This window comes from Gossypium raimondii, chromosome 5 (genome assembly GCF_025698545.1).
Source record: "Gossypium raimondii isolate GPD5lz chromosome 5, ASM2569854v1, whole genome shotgun sequence".
NCBI lineage: Eukaryota > Viridiplantae > Streptophyta > Magnoliopsida > Malvales > Malvaceae > Gossypium > Gossypium raimondii.
In genome coordinates, this window is record NC_068569.1 from 1,979,233 (window position 1) to 1,998,222 (window position 18,990).

The following is an 18,990-nucleotide window of genomic DNA, read 5'->3' on the forward strand; positions in this document are numbered from 1 at the left end:
TGTTAAAGTCTAAAACTTCACTCATCCTAAAACTGGATATTAATAATATGAAGACGAATTAGCACTATATAGAAGTATGGTTTTCCTACTTGCTAACCAATATTATAGCTACTGATCTACATATATGAATTCAAAATTAACTCTTGTTCTGCCGCTGTCAAAACTTTCAAATCTATAACAGTACAGCAGTAAAAATTGTGAAAAGTTAAAAAAAAAATTTTGCTTCAAAAATTCCATCCTCATTAACACTATATGTTGGCCAACCGACCCGAGGCAGATCGCCTTCGCCTCCGCCGTTTATGATGAATCCGCCAAATGCTCAAAATAAGTACAAAGCCTGAGGAAACAGTAGGGGACATTGATCAAGGACACTATAACAAAAATGCTTATATACACATATGACATTCACAAACCTGTAACTGCTACTATCGCTGGTACAACCCAATGACTTGCAACTAGTTCAGGCACATCCAGCTGAAAACATGAGGTATCTTCTTCAGTGTTAAAGTTTAACGAATGAAGAGAACTAACGAGTTAAAACCGAGTTGTCTGCTTCTTACCTCATCTCTGTACAGGAGACTAAAGTACCTGTTTCCAAGAGAATCACCTTTCCTTTTCTTTGTGAACTTGGGACGCCTTGATCTGGAAGAACCGAAAGTGGAATTTAAGCCTCTCCCCAAGTCAATAACATGATGACCTGGCATTATTTTGTTTCTTCCCCTAACGTGTAAATTGTATCCTTTAGTTCCCCACACTTCAAATCTAGAATCACTTCGACAGATTAAATCCTTCCCTGTGACAGCAGAATACAGAGTGTAATTTACATCAGTTCTTCGAGATGGTAGACGGTTGTCATCTTCATACAACGGCACATCTTGCTTTGCAGACTCTGAGAAAAGCACTGGATCTTTAATATTTGAACCAGTGAAATCCAATATTTTTCTTAGAAGCCAATAGCAGTTAGTAACCATATGGCTGCTGTCCAGGCAGTTCGAGTCTCCATATACAGCTATGTGACCTTCACCAGCATCTAACAGGCCAAGGATAGGGGAGTCTGCCTGCATATGCCAAATAGATGATTAAAAAGATAAAAATTTCATTGTGCTGAAATAAGGTCCATGAATCCTCCAAAAAAGGAACATCTATGTCTAATCACCTTGTTCATGCCCGAATTCAGTAGCACATTCTGAGTGGCCCCACTTTCTGAGCTATCCAAAAAAGGAAAGCTGTGAATATACCCATCTCTTGGAAACCTCACTATATCTGTTCCAGATGCATATCGACTATGCTCACCATCAATAGAAAAGTCACCATTCAGAATCTTATCCCCAAAAGCAATCCCAAATGGTTCCAAAAGATCATTTAGTGCAGGAATATTTGCACCTCCGGTTACCGGTGTCCACCAGCTCCTTGTGTTGTCATCAAAAAATCTCATTTTAACCATTGTGTCCACATTATACCACTCAGCAAACACAGCCAACCCCAACCCAGTATTAATAACATCGTCCCTGAGCTTTTCAATCTCTTCTTGAAAGTACTCATCCTCAAGATCAACCAGCAAAAGTGTCCCATAGTGGCTAGCATCAAAGCATGTAAAAGGAGAACCGAGCGTCTCAACATAATAGCCAGCATCTCGTAACATGTTGAACATAATGTGAAAATTTGTATGCAGGTGATCCCCATGCCAATCAAGAATGTCATTACGCACATCCAATGAGTCTCTTGGAATATATCCAGGAGGATATTTAATACTGTGAAACTGATCCCACAAAATACGTTTTGATCGCGGTGGGGTTGGAATCACATTCAATTTCAACTGAAGCACACAAGTACTAGTTCGAGCAGTTTTCTCCCCTTGGGCAGGAGGACTGAAAATTCTAACAGTTACATTGCCCTCAATCACACCAGAAAAATGTGCACCTTCTTCCTTAATTTGCATGTGCAGTGCTAAGTAACCAGTCCAAGGCCAGATAACTTCTGAATAAGTAAAGTGAATGCGTAGAAGATTCCCTTCCTCAGTTGAAGGATGCCATGTTGGTGGACTCTGAACATATCCAATGACACCCATCCCATTCAGAATAGTAGCATTAAATATCACAGGCATAGCCCCAGAATAGAGTGCTTGACGACAAAAGGGCCAGGTATATGGACAATTTGTGTAATCAAGAATGCTAGGGAAGATGCTTGCACGAGGTTGATAGCTCTTCAAAATTTCAAATGATTCTAATCTGACAAAATAAGAAATAATCATAGCTGCTTCTACTGAAAATGGAAATGTAAATAGAATAAAAATATCGGACAGACTAATAACTTACAAAATATGTAGATCTAAAAGAAATAATTCTGAATGTTAAAAGGAGAAGAACTGTTATTGGGTGAACTTACAGATCTACTCTCCCTGCACCCTGCTCATACATGTTAGGACCAACAAGCTTAGCAGCACCCTCAACCAAAGCTTGTTTCATGCTTGCAGGATTTAGAATCTCCTTTCTTCTGTTCTCAGGAATGATACTAACAAGCAGGCATACAACACCCGCAACCACAGGACTTGCCACACTAGTGCCTGATAATTGTTTACAACCAGTACTGATCTTGGATCCCATAATTTCCCGCCCATATGCCACAACATCTGGTTTGACACGACCATAACTGCAAAGATAATCAAACAAGTTTAATATTCATGATCAGGACAATAAAGCTTGCTTAATAAGGGAGTTACACATGGAATATCATAAAGTACATGAAATTGAAAATAATTTAAAGCCTTCATACGATCAACACTAAAAAGAAGGGGCCGATAACAAGACCTCAATACCTTTAGAGAAAAAGTATAGTACAGTAGTTAAATTAATAAGTGACTACTCCAAAATTAAATATATTTTAAGTTTCACTGTCACCATTACACCCCCAACCAAAATAAACTTTCCAGGAGAGGCGTCCTAGCCTTTTTTTTTTCTTAAAATGAAAATGATTATGGGCTAGAAGAGTATGTTTTGAACAAAGTGAAGAACAGTTAATATCGTAGAATAGAGCAATACACTACCCATGAGGAATCTCCCAAGTACTCATGCCACGTGATGAAAATGAGGCTATGTGATCACTATAATCGATTCCACCAACACCAATAACATCACTTTGGTCTGCTGGGTTGTTTAAAGTGCCATACAATGGCCCATCATTTCCAATGGCTGATACCATAATAATATTATTGGCTGTTATTTCCCAAACCTGGAGAACCATAAAGCAGCAAGCATTAACCAAAAACGTTCTCCATTGTATGTAAGGATAAGCATGCAAAACTGAATGTGGAAGTTTCAACAGCAGAGTGGGTAACTTCACTGGCTAATCCTTCCATATTTGGAAATGAATGTCCAAAGAAAACAAGCAAACTTCTTCAAAATGCAAAATATTGAAAGAGGAAGTCAACTCATGAATTTGAATGATCATAGCATGGTTCATGGGATTTAAGAGAGGCCAAGAAACCTGTGGGAAGCAAGTGAATGCATTATGATTGAAGCATTTCCACATGCCACTACAACAAACTTAGACAATTTTGCAGTTTTGAAACAAAATTATTAATGATGCTTGACAAATGAACACCAATAAACCACAGGCCATGGGAATCATACCTTCTCTACAAATGGGAGATCCAAGTAATCAGGTCCACCTATGCTCAAGTTTAGCACATCCATGTTGATTGCAATAGCATAGTTGAAAGCATCAAGGAACCAAGATGTATATGATACCTGCAATAAGCTGAGAGCAAAATTCTCATAATCCAGCCAAATTTTATAGAATAACAAATGTTAAAGGGAAAGTCCTTAGGTTGATGGATATACTGTATGATATATATCTTCTAATTATAGTAATGAACAGTTCAAAAGAGCTTCCAATTTCTGTAGTGCATGCTAGGAATTTTCAAATGTATCAAATATAAAGGAAACCAACAACAAAAAGGGTGAGATTTGCAAAGGCCTGGTGCAACATCCAATCAAAATACAAAAACAAACAAAATATCCAACACCAACTTGTGTTACCTGTGCATCAGTAAAAACACGGAAAGCATAAATTTCAGTATCTGGTGCAAAGCCAAGACATTCTGCGTCCTCACCAGCAATAACACCAGCCACAAAGGTCCCATGTCCAAGATTATCATTCAAAGTATCCTCATTGGTCCAATTAGTTCGTTCCTGAAAAATTTACTCGCAAGAGTGATTATCAGAACTCCCTATTGAAGACCAACAAGTTATTTTCAATAAGAAAATAATTTCACACCAACAAAAGTTCAACTAACTTCATTTTCCCACTAATGATGTACCTTAATGTTTCGGAAGTGAGGATGATCAGCACGTATTCCAGTGTCGAAAATAGCCATTTTGACTTTAGCACCGGTATACCCTTTTCTCCAAAGAGCATCCGCTCCGAACAAGGAAGTAACTTGAGACCTCTGCGATATCAAAATAAGAAATTCCATAACTTTTCTCCCTCGTTTAAATTCTCATAAATTTGGCTTTGGGAAATTTAGTTAATAGAATTAAAATGTTTACCTGCATCAAAAGATGGCGACTCCAATTAAGTGAGGAATTACTTAAAACCGAATGGTGGAAATGTTTCTCTTTTTCACTAAACGACATCGAAGTAAAAATCTTCCCGGGTCGTTTTCGCCCATTCTCAAAAGCACCACTAAGGATACCCCTACTATAGCTCAAATCAACGTTGACATCTTTAACAAACCCCAGCCTTTCAATCTCCTCAATGACGGATTCTTTTACCGAATCCCTGATCGAAAGCAACCCAAAATCCGTGGGGAACTTAGCAGCGGGGTTATTTCTCTGGATCCACTCCCAACCTTCGGATCGGAGGCTGGATTCTAAGTACGAACGGTGTTCGGAAGCCGGTTTGTAATCGATGAACCGAACGATGTAGTTGGCACGGGAGGCTTGGGGTTGGGTTCGATCAGGGGTTAGGGTTAGGTTAGGGGACGAACGGAAAGAGAGCTTGAAATGGAAAAGGGAAAGGGAGAGAAGAAGAATGAAAAGGGAGGATTTGAGAGGAAACGAAGATTGAGCAGAGAGCATGGTGTGGCGGGATTGCATTGGCTGGAAAATGCCCTCATCAGATAGAGAGAAGAGGAAGAGGTAACTCTCTGCCTTCTTCGGTTAAAGCTTGAGAGGGAGTTGTTGCATCTTCAGCTTCCGACAACCTCGTCAATCTAAAGCTAACTTCCCTATCAACAACTAAATAGTTAATCAGCCATCAGAGTGATTTGCCACGTGACCTTAAATTTTTTTTCTTCTTTTCTACATTTCAAGAAAGTAGAAACAAGGACATTAAGCAAAAGAAACTAATGAAAGCTTTCAAGCCACAGAAAGCCTAAAAGTCCAATATCTTTTCTGAGCCGAGGGAAGCAGAGTGGAGGAGGAGACGGATGTCACTAAAGGCCCGACCTTAAACTTGACCGTATATGTGGCTGCTAGTCCGGGCCGAATTTGGGCCGGAGTCAAGCATCGTATTAAAAGGTACGGTCACATGTTTATCCAGTTTTAGTATTTCTAATAGCTTCGAAGGACGGTTCAAGCTGAAATAAAATATCATGATTATTTTAAACAAAAAATATTTAATAGACAAGGGGTGATAAGTGTAAATAGAATATATTAAAAATTTTATTGGCGTATAAAAAATATAAATATGTATTTAAAAGCAATATATTATAAATAATAAAATGTATGACTTAAAATTAATTAATAATAATTATAAATAAAATATATACAATATTAAAATTAAAAAATAAATTTAATTATTTATCATTGTGATGTTATTAATCTTGAATCAGTGTCGAGTTAATCATTTAAATATTTACTTTTTTAATCTTTCTCAATTTATCTTAATATTTTAAAGTGTAATTATGTATACGTTTATGAAATTATATAACGTAATCATTGCATATATATATATATATAAAATTAGGAAAAGTTACTTTGAAAAAATTGAAATGGCATAATGTGAAACATGACAAGATCAAAACTCAAAGTCCCACAAACATGTTAACATAGTTGAAGTAGTTAAGTTTCGAGGATAATATTAAAAAAATAAATAGCAAAGTTAAGCAAATTACAAAATTTAGCTTGAATTGAGTAAGTATAAGGGTAAAATATATTAAAGGTCATTAATTTATTAGTAAATTTATCTTTTGATCACTCAACTTTAAAATTTTATAAAATGGTCTTTATACTATGTGAAAGTTTTTATTTGAGTGACTTAAATGAAACATTCGAAAAGTTCAGTGATAATTTTGTAAGTTATCAAATAGTTTAGTGACTTTGGGTGTAATTTACCCTAATATAACATACCGAAGAGGACTTGGTTTCACAAGGTCGAACACCGGCAGTGCACGCCGCAGTGCTTCAATCCTTCAGATGGCGCGAGGACTTGTCCTCTGTTCACAAACCAGAACCATCGCCAAGCTTTCCTTTTTCCTCCCGTATCCCAAATTATGGTTCAAGCCCCACTGCCACCATCACCCCTGTTATGGACCCCAAAATATACCTTCAGCGCGCGTCTTTTGTCATTGCGTTAGCTCCCAAACGCTAAACTTAGTAGATATGGCTAAGTACAATGAAGCTTTCTCCAGGCGAATGGCCATGGCTGGAATCAAACACCACAACCGTATTGGTTAGCTTCTTTTTGCTGTTCTCTTTGTTGGGTTTCTGTTTGTTTCTCGAGAAAAGATACAAGAAATCAATGGCCTTTTACGAAAGATAATTCTATTTCTCATCTTGGTTTTTAAGATGGAAAAAAAGAAGAAGAAAATTTGGTCGTGCAAATTAGTAAGTCATTGATTTTAGTTCTGGGTTTGTGTTTTTAGCTCTAGGTGTATCCGGGGGACCGGATAGCATGGCTTTGTGTGTTCTAGCTGCTAGTTGGAAAACTGAAGGCCTATATGGATTTGACAACAGTGGCAAATTCATTGATGGTCTTTTCGCAATAATTGTTGATCATGGGCTACGTTCAGAAAGCAAAGATGAAGCAAGTCTAGTGGGAAATCGGGTTTCAGAAATGGGTATATTTTTAATTTATCAGTGAAATTTCGAGTTTTTGACTTATATTTGGATGGCTAACATGAGTTTTATGTAGGAATCAGATGCAAGATTGTCCGTTGTGATTGGTTGAATGGGAAGCCTAAACAAGGTCACTTGCAAGAATCTGCTCGAGACATGAGGTTGTTTGTTTCTCTTTTTGAAGTTTGTTTGAAATGCTTGCTACTCTGCTAATAGTGCTTTCATTTTCGAGCAAGGATGCTTTATAGTTTATAGTTACGGTTGGGCTTGGTAAGGATAACCATTTGATTAGAGTCTCATTCTCTTTCTATTATTGTCCTCGAATTTCAGGTATAAAATATTTCAAGATGTTTGTATGCAAAACCAGATCAGTGTTTTACTTGTTGCACATCATGCAGATGACCAGGTTCTTACCAATACTTTTTTGCTTCACCAACTTTCCATATGCATGCTTGGAAGATACAAAAACTTGTATTAAGCCTTAGATATATATATGTGTGTGTGTGCGTGTTTATTAAAGTATAAAAGCTGCATATTCAATTTATTTACTTATAAGAATCAATTAACTATTTTTTGTGAAGTTCCTCACTGAATTGATTGAAACATGAACGAACAAACAGGACACTAGATGTACTAATTTTCGTTCCACAATGCAGGCTGAGTTATTCATTCTTAGATCATCTCGTGATAGTGGGGTCCTTGGACTTGCTGGCATGGCATTCACATCTCAAGTGTTTTCCTCTCATACAAATTTTTGTAACAATGATTGGAAAAATCATAGTGTTCTTCTAGTGCGGCCTCTGCTTGATTTTTCAAAAGAAGACATGTACAAGGTTAGTGCAAAGGATATAGCAATAAAAGTGATCTATTCATGCCTTTGCCCAGTTTTCAGTTATATGCTCCCTTTACTAGTATTCTTATGAGCTCTAAGTGAGTCCTTTTTTCTTTTTAATAGATATGTCAAGGGAGTAACCAGGATTGGGTTGAAGATCCAACAAATCGAAGTCCATTATTTGCTCGGAATAGGATTAGGGCATCGTTAGGAAATTTGTTATCAGGTGAGTACCGATAGATGGGACAGTTTCGATGTATCATTCATAACAGTCTTGTTGCTTTAACTTTTAACTTGCTGTTATATACAATGGTTCTTCATACTGATCTTGCTGCTAAGTTGCCAAAGTTTGAGTTCGTATAAGATCTACATTGTCAAACCCTTTGTATTAGTACTTTGCATTCACACTCTTCCTTGAGAGCAATAATAATTTAGACTTCATATTTTGGAATAACGACTCTTTTCCAGGTACCTTTAATTCTGAGCTACAAGCAGTTATTTCTGTCTGTCGAAGAACACGCATCTATGTTGATCAAATGTGTAACAGTTTAATAAAGCAGTCCATTACCGTAATGGATGTAAGCACTCTTTGATGTTTGGAAGTTTCTTGTTCTTACATTAAATTTAACTTTAGTATAATAATACAAGCAAATTTATTATGATGATAACTTTTGCAGCAAGGTTTTGCAGTTATCAATTTAAAGACACTTAATCCATCAAAAATTGAGGATATATGTCTGTCTAAATTTATTTCATTGGTTTTACAGGTACTAAACCATTTACGATATCTCTAATTTTTATGAGGGAATCTTTCAGTGTTTCAATTAATTCCATCTTCTTGTAACTTGTCAGTTTGTTTCACAAAGGCAGAGGCCAATCAGAGGCAGTACTTCAAAATTGCTGTTGCAATACATACGTACCATCCCATGCAAGGTAGAACACTTTCACTAAACTTGTAGTTGCGCTTCTCGTGCAATTATTTAGTTTTTCTTTTTCTCTTTTGCAAGTGCAAATTTCTTGATTGTTATTCTTTTTCTTTTCTTTTCTTAATAATTTTTAGACTTCCCTGACTGCTGCTGGTTGCTACATTTGTCCGGCTCCTGGATCTAAGGGCTTCAAAGCTCTCGTCTGCTGCTCTGTTGATTGTCCTCTGCCTTCAAATGCAGAATCATTTCACACATTTTCTAATGTAGAAGAGAAGCATTGCTTTTCAGATGAGCTGGAACAAATTATAGCGAATGGGAAATCATATTCTAATAATAACCTGGTCACCAATTCATCCCAAGCGCAGTTTTTGGACATGAGATCTCAATCAGTACTAGATGAAGCCCGGAGATTAGATGTTATCAGTGAATCAACTCATAGAAACATTATCTCATTCCAAAGGGAGGAAGTCAGTCATTTTAAGTCTAAAACTGATGAAGTTGCATCTGGGTGTGAGTCAAAGCAGGGAACTGAACATATTGCTGCATTTCTGAGTGAACCACTCCTCCCAGGGCAAACATGCTACTTTATGAACCGATTCATTATCTCATGGAAACTAAGCAAGGAAATCAGTAGCAATTGGTTTCGTGGGGAACCTCTTTCTCTTTCATATTTGGAAGGGGACGGTCATTGCTGCTGTGTAAATGAGGATGAAATGGTAGCCAAGGTACGTACCATGATTGATGCTGATTGGCTCTATCTAGCCAAGTTGACAAAGTTGCCACATTCAGATAATTTTGAAGCGACAAGACTTCCATTAACTGGTAAGATAACATGCTCGGATTATTCAAGGTTGTCAGCAAAAGTAGCTCTTAAATCACTGAAATCCATCCCAGTTGCAGCAAGAAAAAGCATCCCTGTACTGGTTGATGATCTTGGACGGCTACTAAGCATCCCGGTATGTTAAACACTTCCTTTGATATGATATCTTATGCAATTTCTTTCCAGTTTCCTTTTAAATTCTCTTTTAAGCCTATTGACAATCATTTCATGCAGAATCCTTCTTCTACCTAATTATTCTTTTTTATTCGTGTTCTTTCAGAGTATTGGCTTTAAACATTGCCCTTGCATGAAGGCTTCTGCTGTATTCAAGCCAAGGGTACCACTTGGAGGAGGACACGGTTCCTTTCTGTAGTCATGGTAATTTAAGTTTCACCAGGTCTGTAAATTTCAATATGCCTGGGGTACTTGGAGGAATGCCATTTTCACTCTAAAAAGGCTGGGAAGAGTTCATATTATATAGATTTCGACACTTTTACACATACATTCTATTGTGTTTTAAGTTAGCATCATTCAATTTTGATTGTAGAAAGTTTTTAACATCTAAAACCCCAGTTGGCATTTTAGGGTTGTTTCATTTAATTCTTTCAGAAGTACATGAGTATTCATTCAGTTGTACACTTGACAAAATATATGATTGAGTAAAGAGAAAATTAATGGAAACACAAAAATGGGGGCAGAAATATCACAATCTACCTTGACCTCCCTTTTCCCTCATTGAGATAAAAGAAGTGAACCTCCTTTTCCATGGAGCATCCTTCTGTTGTTCAATCCATGACAGAAATGCACTGTCTAACAAGCAGAAGATATTAACATAAAGGAGCTGATATCTCACTGGAACATATCGGAAATTCGCAATCTGAACAATCGGCCATATACCACCCTCCAAAATCAAGGCTGGGATAAAATCTCTCTTCACATCAGCCTTCACTTCCGGAACACTTTTACCAGTGGAAAGCCCCATATACGAGAAAAACACGAACAAGTCAAAGGGGCCAAAGATAAGGCCATCCATAGCGACTTTAGCAGCAACAAATTTCACCGACTTTGGTCGTAGTTGAAGCCTCAACTTTATAAATCTGTCCAAGCCTTCATACCTAAATAGAGAAAAAAGAGAGGTAAGCAGTTGCTAGCGTACATTACGACCTGCACCCACCATAACCAGTTGAACAGAAACTTACCATTGTCTGTTTATTTAGTTTCAGTTGAAAATTATTAGCAACTTAACCTCAATATAAACCTTGAATTTCTTGGATTCTATGTAAAGTCATAGTTACACACATTTTGGGACAAACTTGGTATCATCAGAGTACATGAACAGATGAGCAAAAATCAGACTAAATAAACCACAGGGGGGAACAAAGGGAAACGAAAACGAACCAGTAGTGTCCAGCCGGTCCAACAAAGCCAAATCCAAACATACTGGTGATAGCCACTCTTTTCCAATCGATTATAAATTCTTGCTCTGAATCCTGCCAAATTAAACGCCGATTATCGTCTTATTAGTGCGTGAGGAGCCGGATTATTGAGAATCCAACTTCAGAAAACATTCAAACTGATTAATAAGAAATGTCTAACCAACTTGTGCAATGGGTACAAGAACGAAATATAATCTCCAATCACTTCAAGTAGTTAGTTCGTCAATATGAATAATGTCACGACACCATTGTACAGACGAAATCGTTCAGTCGAAATGTAAAAAGTAAGTAAATAAACTAAACCTGGACTGAATAGTATACTTGTATTGCCTTCTATGTGATTCACCTGTTTCACACATGCTAAATAGAGAGCCAAAGGACCAGAAAGCATGAGACCAACCAAAAGCAAACTCTAAAAAACACAAACTGCTTAACCAACATTATCTTTGGAAGACAATTATGAAACAATTCATCTGTGAAACTTGAGGAAAGATGAAAGATCAATCAACTTTACAAACAATTACTTTAGGAACAAGTTATCTGATCTGAACCATACAAGTCTTTTAAGATTTTGTTACAGGCATTAGTATCAGAATCGAGAGAATAGACGTTCAAATTGAGGGCCACAACAAAAAAACATACTGTGGTGTCATGAGAGACCGTAAACTATGGGTACCAAAAGAGGCAAATATGAAACTTTGCCAGCTATTCTAGTAATGCTATATGTTGTCAACAAATCTCTAATGGAACATTACCATTACCAGATTCAATCTAGATTACCACCTCGAAAAATGAAACCTTTTAAATTGTTTCTTTAACATTACCAACCAATAAAATTGAATCAAATCGAGCAGGAATATAGAAGAAAGAAATGATATTTAGGGACAATAATCCAAAACTCAAAAACTATCATTGAGGATTGCAAGAACCCACGAGAGAATGCAAAAAAAGTTGCTTACTTTATATTGAAGGCGTGTGTTTGTGGTGAAATGGGTGATGTATTGAGCCCCAACATCCCCAATGCCCCAAAGGAAACCTGAGCTGACAACTTGTGTTTTGACAGGATGAAGAGATAAGCAACTCTTGTACCATTTCCATATCCTTGACATTTTACGAGATGGAAAAAAAGAAGAAAAAGAACAGACAAGTTGAAGAAGAACAAGATGAATAAAAGGGGGGGGGTAGAAAAAGAGAGGAAAGGGATAGATAAAGCTAAGAAAAAGGAAAGAGAAACTAAAACAAGAGTAAAATTTTCTCGTATTCGTTCATTCATTCATGGTTTTGTCACCGCTACATGGGACAATGTTGAGCAGAAGAAAGACGGTTAGCGAGAAAATCTCTCCATAAAGAAAGTATTGTTCAAAGGCTTTCCTTTCCTATATTACAATCATTCAAACATTTGGGCATTTGGATCCATTTAATAGGTTAAATTCTAACAATAGTCCTTTTACTTTTATTTGATTTTTCTACTCTTTGAATTGTTATTTTCAGTCCTATTAATTTTAATCCCTTTTTTCTTTCTTAATCTTACTATTTTCTGATTTTTTACTTATTAATTTTCAAATTTTAGAAAACTCATCAAATTTATTTATGAAATTCTCTTAACCCAATAAATAGTTATTTTTCCATTATAAAATTGAAGAAAGAAGAAATGGAAAAAGAAAATATGAGAATCAATGAATGGATTCAAAATTGGTCCCGTGTAGCATTTTAGACTGTTATTTTCCAACATCAAACGAATGAAATGTTTTCATTTAAATTAATTTTTCAATCTTGAAAATTTTAATCATCTCACATCACATTTTAATCATTTTACATGTTCTTGCTTTCATCTACCAATAAAATCAATCTCTCGCCAATTTTTAAAATTTTTGAACGCCAGATGCATCATAAAAGAGCTTATTGTCAAAATTGTAGAGAGAGAAAGAAAGAAAATAAAATAAACAAGAAAATGAAAATAGATATTAAATTAAATTTGATATCAAGGGTAAACTAAAAAAAAATTTAGGAGGCTGAGATTAAGTTATATATTTTTATAATGATCCAAATGCAATTTTGTTCTTGTATTGACTTATATTTTTATGATTTTTAAAAAGACTAAATCAAAATTCTAACATTTCTAAGGGTTTAAAACAGTGGATTTCCATTTTAGAGGGCCAATCCAGTACATGCTCCTCTCCCCTAGCCTTGCTAGATATCAACGAGAGTTGACTTTCATATCCAGACTTTAAATTGAAAAGATAGAACTTGACACTCATAAGTGGTAAGATACTAGACTTGTTAACTAAAATTCTTATCCCTTTCCTAAATTAGAGAAAAAAATAGTAGTCAAACCTATACCAATGAGACATTTGACTGCAGTCTCTTCTGTCTCTAAGATTTTTACTTTCTTTCTTCCTCCCACCAATTTTGTTCATCTTTTTCTTCGGTTTCTCGTCCAAAACAGGATGTGAGCTTTGTAAGTGTTGATGAATGGCAATTAGTGGATCGGCTTGCAAAGCAGGATGCTCAATAACTCTACTTAGTTGTTTTCCTTCTTTCAACCTGGTAAGAATTCATTCACTAAAATCAATTAATTGTTACAGGAGACAGTCGAACATTATAACAAAAAGATAGAATTACAAAATTAAAGTACGACCTCTCAACAATAATAGAGAAGTTCTTAAACTTCAGTCAAAAGTAAAAAAATATCATGTGTCATCATTCAATTAACTAATTTGTCACATCAACAATTTGTGTATTAATAGAATTTTAAAGGTAATGATTAATTCAAACAATCATCTTAATTTATATGTCTAAATTAACCTAGAAAAATTAATGTGACAAAAGAATAATATCACTAACATAAACAATAGTTTACCATTATTATTATTATTAAATAATCTCATTATAAATTTTGATTATAATACTACTTTTAATATAATACATAACCCCTTTCCCCCATGATAATGTGGGGTTTAATAAGCCCGAATCCCCATCTTTATCATCATCTTATTGTATTGACAACCATGGTTATTTCATTAATATTAAATGCACAGGATTTCTCATTTTCCCTTTCCGGCCTTCCACGATATTTATAAGCTTAGATTTCTTTCCCTCACAAAATTATATTCCTGACTTGTTTGAGTAGAGATGGTGATATCTCTACACTCTTCTCTGCCTCCGTTTCTTTCCTTTCAAAACCCTAATCCCAATTCAACCCAGTTCTCCAAACCCATCAAAATCCTTAATTTCACCTCAATTCCCTTCTTCAAGTCTCTCAAAACCCCTAATTCCACAATCTTCAATCTCCAACGATCTTCAAAACCCCACCCCTTAACCCTTAACCATTCCACAGTTCTCTCTAAAACTCCAAACTTTTGGGGGTTTAAGATAGAAAATGCGAAAACTTTAGGCCCCAGAAACCAATTTCTAAGACTTAACTGCTATGGAGTTAAGGACTCCGGTGAGAGTAACAAAGTAGTGGTGGACTCTGGTGGGGGCGGTGGTGGAGGTGGTGGTGATGGCGGCAGAGATGGAGACGATGGAGAGATAGAGAAGAAAAGTGGGTCATTGCCAGAATGGATGAATGTTACTCCCGATGATGCAAAAACGGTTATTGCTGCCGTGGCAATATCGCTTGCTTTCCGGTCATTCGTGGCTGAGCCGAGGTACATTCCTTCGCTGTCGATGTATCCTACGTTTGATGTTGGGGATCGAATTGTTGCTGAGAAGGTAGTTATTGTTTGTTTGGTTGATAGATAGTTAATTGGCACAAGGTTTCTAGTGGAAATATTGATTACATACTATTTCATTGTTTGATGTTTGTGTTTATTTTTTAAAGCTTTAGGGTAAAGGTTTTCATCTTAGGTTAAATTGTGTGAAACATCAGTGTCAAGGTTTATATACATTCTTAACTTTATGAAGGTAAAGAAATGAAGTTTAATTTAAGTATGACTAAAGACTGATTGAGAGGCTGGATCAAAGCATATGTACTGTCATCGGAGGTTTTAACTTGCATTTATTGATACTTAAAATTGGTAACTAGTAGAAAACATATATTGCTTAAGGCCTAATCTTATTTTGTTTAAAACATGCATCGGTAACTGAACAAGTTGTTTAATCCATACGTATATCATGACAGTTTTTTTAAAATTGAAATTGTCAGGTTTCATACTACTTTAGGAAGCCATGTGCTAATGATATTGTCATCTTCAAAAGCCCACCAGTTCTTCAGGAAGTAGGATACACTGATGAAGATGTCTTCATTAAACGAATAGTAGCTAAGGAAGGTGATACTGTTGAGGTGAGGATACTCTGACCATTTCTTAGCATCTATATTTCACCTTCTGATTGTATCTGTTTCTTACTGTATTGAGAAAATTAGTACTGCGTATTAATGTTGCATGCTGTGATGTCGAATCACAAGAACAAGGAAGATGTTAGGGTAAATGGATAGTTTTGCAAATTATCCATGTTGTTTCTCTTGGCATCCCACATGTAAGATGCCACTCCCTATGTGGCTCTAAAACTCCATTTTTATTTTAGTACAAGTGTCTGATGCATATTCGGACCTGGGTATGGAAATATGATTCTCGAAGAACCTCCAAATACATGGAAATTTTGAACCTATCATGTGTGACACTCACACCTGTGTCAGATTAATATAGGCCATTCCTTTACAATTCCCTATCTGTTTTACTTTTTTGTTTTGATGTATTACCATCTGTAATTTGGTTTCATTAGAATGAAATATTAAAAGTTGTTCTGATGCAGGTTCATAATGGAAAGCTTTTCGTTAATGGGGTTGGACGAAATGAAGAGTTCATCAATGAAGCTCCTTCTTATGAAATGGCACCAATTGTAAGGATTTGTATCTAAAATTTTAAATACTTTACTTTTTAATTCCATTGGCCAAAGCCCAAATGAGTTTGTGCCAATATCTTTCTGATTGTATACTTGCTTATTCATATTGCAGAAAGTACCTGAGAATTCCGTCTTTGTGATGGGTGACAATCGTAATAATAGCTATGATTCCCACGTTTGGTAAGATATTTTGTTCTAACAGGTTGACAATGTTGCGACCTTGATTTGAACCTTCAAATCAGAATATTTCCTCCTCTCTTGGTTGACTTTTATGAGTTCTGTTTTGTTTAGGGGTCCCCTCCCTGCCAAGAATATCATAGGAAGATCAGTACTTCGATATTGGCCCCCAAAGAGGATAGGTGGCACAGTACTTGAGCGTGGCTGTGCCGTTGACAAGCAGGAGGAGAGTGTCAAAGCACCTGAATAGATGTATCCAGCCTTACTGATTTTATGAAAAGCTTTATTTTCTCTGTTGACGCCATTTTCCGTGATAATATCTCTGTTATCTTTGCTTAATGTGAACTTCTAATTCTTCTTTTGTATTTCCCAAAATTTCTGCAATACAATCATTTTTTGCGTAGAAAGGCTATTCTTGTAAACAGGTCCTTTTGCCCTGTCATATATGTAGATCTGACCCTTCTAATGATTAATGCAACTAATTTTCTGTTTTCTGTGGTTCCATTTCTGGTTGACTGCAACTTGGTTTATATAATTACAATTCAATAATACTAATATATGACTTGAAAATCTTGATTTAGGAGATAAACCCTAAAAAATTTGCTTTTCAAAGGGCCACTTTTGTAATGCATATCAACAACATATATATATGTGAATCAAATCTTGCTCTACCAAATATCATAGAAATCATTCATGGAGTTTCTCCACACGTACTACAGCCGTAAATGGAAGCACTACTTGATATCCTATCAACGAGATATGATTATAACCTACATCAATACTTTTTCAATTTCACTCCAAACTGACAAACTGATCTAAATGATTATATTGTTTTTCTAACGAATTTATTACTTTCACACTTACCAATCACTACAAGCTTTGCAAATTACTTTAAAACACCCAAAACCCACCATTTCCGTGTGAAGAAATGCTGCAGTCCTCGACTCAATCGTATTGGCATGAACTATTTTTAAGCTTGAGAGGCTTGTTACTATGGGTATCAATAACCAATGAGCAAGAGATACGTTTCCTATGCCTTGACTTCACCAACTTTCCGACCACATTTCCTCTGGACCGAACGTCAAAGATCAATGTCATTGGAACTCCGCCACCATCATCTGAAATTGCTAAGCTTGCCCCAGCCCCATACAAAGGAACCTTGTCTCCATGGAGAGTCACGGCTACAGTTCGATGACTCTTTCTTGGTTGATAATACTTCTTCAACTGCAACACACACAAAAATAAAGATCAAAATACCAAGTTTTTTTTTTTTTTTTTGGAGTGATTCTTGTGTAAAGAAAGGTCTGAGAAAATGTTTACCTGACCAGTAGCAACTGCAATTTCGGAGTACATAAGGTTGACTAGATTGGAGCTAACATGAATACCAAAGAAAGTTGCAGGATTGTATACTGTCATCCTTAATGAACAGTTCATTGTAAGCATCTTGCTTGGAACTCCTGTCATGTCGGCTCCTTCTCCAAAATAGAAATTATGCACGGTCAAGCTCTGCAAAACAAGAATTTTTTTTAAGACTAGTCAGTTTGTATAACAGAAATTAAGAAAGAACAGTACTATCTGAAGTTTCTGACAAACCCAAAAAATTATTTTTTTTAATATTACTTTTTTCGAGTATCTTACGTTTAAAGGAATCAAAGGGTAATTAAATAATATTATCTTACATAACGACAAGAACATTGTATTTATTAGGAAAAAGAATGGCAAACCTTAACAGCAATTTGAGCTTTGTAAGGGCGGCTAGCACCCCAGATGATCAAACAAAACAAACTGAAAACCGCTATAAACCCAAACACACCCATCAAAATCTGGCATCTCCTGGTAAACCCTTCATCATTCCCATAAAAATACTCCCCATAATCCCCTTCTTCTTCAATAACATTACACTCAGTCCAACCCTTTTCGTTTCTCTTCCTTCCTTTCTTGAGAGTTCCCGAGAAACGACTAGCGGAAGATGCCCTTGAGTGACGGCTGTAAGAAGGGTGAGAAGGAGATTCCATGGGGCTACTGTAAGCAGGCGTTGCCTGCATGGAAGTCGACTTATCACCATCGTGAGAATCCCTGGAAGGGCTTTGGACGTAGTAAAGTTGACGTTTAGGGGATCTCGGAGATGATGGGTCGACTGAGCTTGTTACATCGGAATCGGATTTCGTGTGCATCTTGATATTCTCAACTCAATTGTTGTTGTTGTTTTGAAAGACGAGTGAAGATCAGCTGTGAAAGGGGCAGTTTGCTGTTTTTACAGTGAGGAAGAAGGGAAGGACCAAGGGGAGACGGACAAGTGAGGGAAGAAATGTACGAACTATTACCAATGTTAGGTTCGGAGCTGAGGTGGGGGATTTGTGAAGCTGGAGGTTCGGGAACGAGTGTCGGCAGTGATTCCGTTAATCTGTTTGTTTTGTTGGACTAACGTTAACGTCATCTTGACGGAACATGAAGAGTGATATAAACCATCACTAACAACGTTTTTAAAGTTAATTCCACAGTAATCTCCAAACTATAACTTTCATTTTAAATTAATTTCTAAATTTTAAAATATTTTAATTACATGAAATTATATTAATGAGATTTTTTCGTTACTAAAATAATTAATTTAATCGTTAAATAAGATGTTGAATTTTATGTGATATAATTTAAAATGTAAAATTAAAAAAATGGACATTATAAAAATTTTAATTTTGAAATTTTCAACTTTTAAAAAGTTTTATACTTCACTTACTCTTTTTTTTTATACTTTATTGTTAGTTTTAACTTTTAAAAGTTATAATTTTAGTTTTTTTGTTATAATTTTAAATTATATCACATAAAATTTGACATATCATTTAATGAATGATATAACATCGATGGTTTAATAATGTAGTTAAAATATTTTAAAGTTTGA

General features: G+C 35.9%; 5 protein-coding genes across 9 annotated transcripts; 2 read left to right on the forward strand and 3 right to left on the reverse strand.

Annotated features, from left to right (window-relative positions):
• Positions 1-24: 24 nt before the first annotated feature.
• Positions 25-5,398, reverse strand: LOC105768164 (subtilisin-like protease SBT6.1). Of its 2 annotated transcripts, XM_012587935.2 has the most exons (10): positions 4,548-5,398; positions 4,319-4,447; positions 4,038-4,190; positions 3,630-3,746; positions 3,044-3,228; positions 2,386-2,649; positions 1,157-2,228; positions 561-1,058; positions 414-474; positions 25-337 (listed from the first exon to the last, which is right to left on the reverse strand). In XM_012587935.2, the coding sequence occupies exons 1-10, from the start codon at positions 5,094-5,096 to the stop codon at positions 249-251; spliced, it is 3,117 nt and encodes a 1,038-aa protein (XP_012443389.1). In that variant the 5' UTR covers positions 5,097-5,398; the 3' UTR covers positions 25-248. The 2 variants fall into 2 exon arrangements, with proteins under 2 accessions (XP_012443389.1, XP_052487842.1); XM_052631882.1 differs by lacking the exons at positions 4,319-4,447; positions 4,548-5,398 and having other exon boundaries at positions 3,630-3,756; positions 4,038-4,053.
• A 961-nt stretch (positions 5,399-6,359) lies between these two features.
• On the forward strand, positions 6,360-10,272 carry LOC105770387 (uncharacterized). 4 transcript variants are annotated; one of them, XM_012591563.2, is made up of 11 exons: positions 6,360-6,672; positions 6,866-7,060; positions 7,135-7,219; positions 7,389-7,464; positions 7,715-7,891; positions 8,014-8,116; positions 8,359-8,468; positions 8,568-8,657; positions 8,743-8,823; positions 8,951-9,772; positions 9,917-10,272. In XM_012591563.2, exons 1-11 carry the CDS (start codon positions 6,417-6,419, stop codon positions 10,007-10,009), a joined length of 2,088 nt encoding a protein of 695 aa, XP_012447017.1. In that variant the 5' UTR covers positions 6,360-6,416; the 3' UTR covers positions 10,010-10,272. The 4 variants fall into 4 exon arrangements, with proteins under 4 accessions (XP_012447017.1, XP_052487710.1, XP_052487711.1 ...); XM_052631750.1 differs by lacking the exon at positions 8,568-8,657; XM_052631751.1 differs by lacking the exon at positions 6,360-6,672 and having other exon boundaries at positions 6,923-7,060; positions 7,142-7,219.
• Positions 10,188-12,438, reverse strand: LOC105770388 (protein SYM1). Its single transcript, XM_012591566.2, has 3 exons — positions 12,032-12,438; positions 11,035-11,126; positions 10,188-10,751 (listed from the first exon to the last, which is right to left on the reverse strand). Exons 1-3 carry the CDS (start codon positions 12,179-12,181, stop codon positions 10,340-10,342), a joined length of 654 nt encoding a protein of 217 aa, XP_012447020.1. The 5' UTR covers positions 12,182-12,438; the 3' UTR covers positions 10,188-10,339.
• A 1,652-nt stretch (positions 12,439-14,090) lies between these two features.
• LOC105769398 (chloroplast processing peptidase) lies at positions 14,091-16,586 on the forward strand. Its single transcript, XM_012590007.2, has 5 exons — positions 14,091-14,786; positions 15,220-15,357; positions 15,828-15,914; positions 16,030-16,097; positions 16,209-16,586. Exons 1-5 carry the CDS (start codon positions 14,205-14,207, stop codon positions 16,342-16,344), a joined length of 1,011 nt encoding a protein of 336 aa, XP_012445461.1. The 5' UTR covers positions 14,091-14,204; the 3' UTR covers positions 16,345-16,586.
• A 154-nt stretch (positions 16,587-16,740) lies between these two features.
• On the reverse strand, positions 16,741-18,444 carry LOC105769399 (uncharacterized). Its single transcript, XM_012590008.2, has 3 exons — positions 17,819-18,444; positions 17,415-17,600; positions 16,741-17,318 (listed from the first exon to the last, which is right to left on the reverse strand). The coding sequence occupies exons 1-3, from the start codon at positions 18,266-18,268 to the stop codon at positions 17,040-17,042; spliced, it is 915 nt and encodes a 304-aa protein (XP_012445462.1). The 5' UTR covers positions 18,269-18,444; the 3' UTR covers positions 16,741-17,039.
• Between the last annotated feature and the right edge of the window lie 546 nt (positions 18,445-18,990).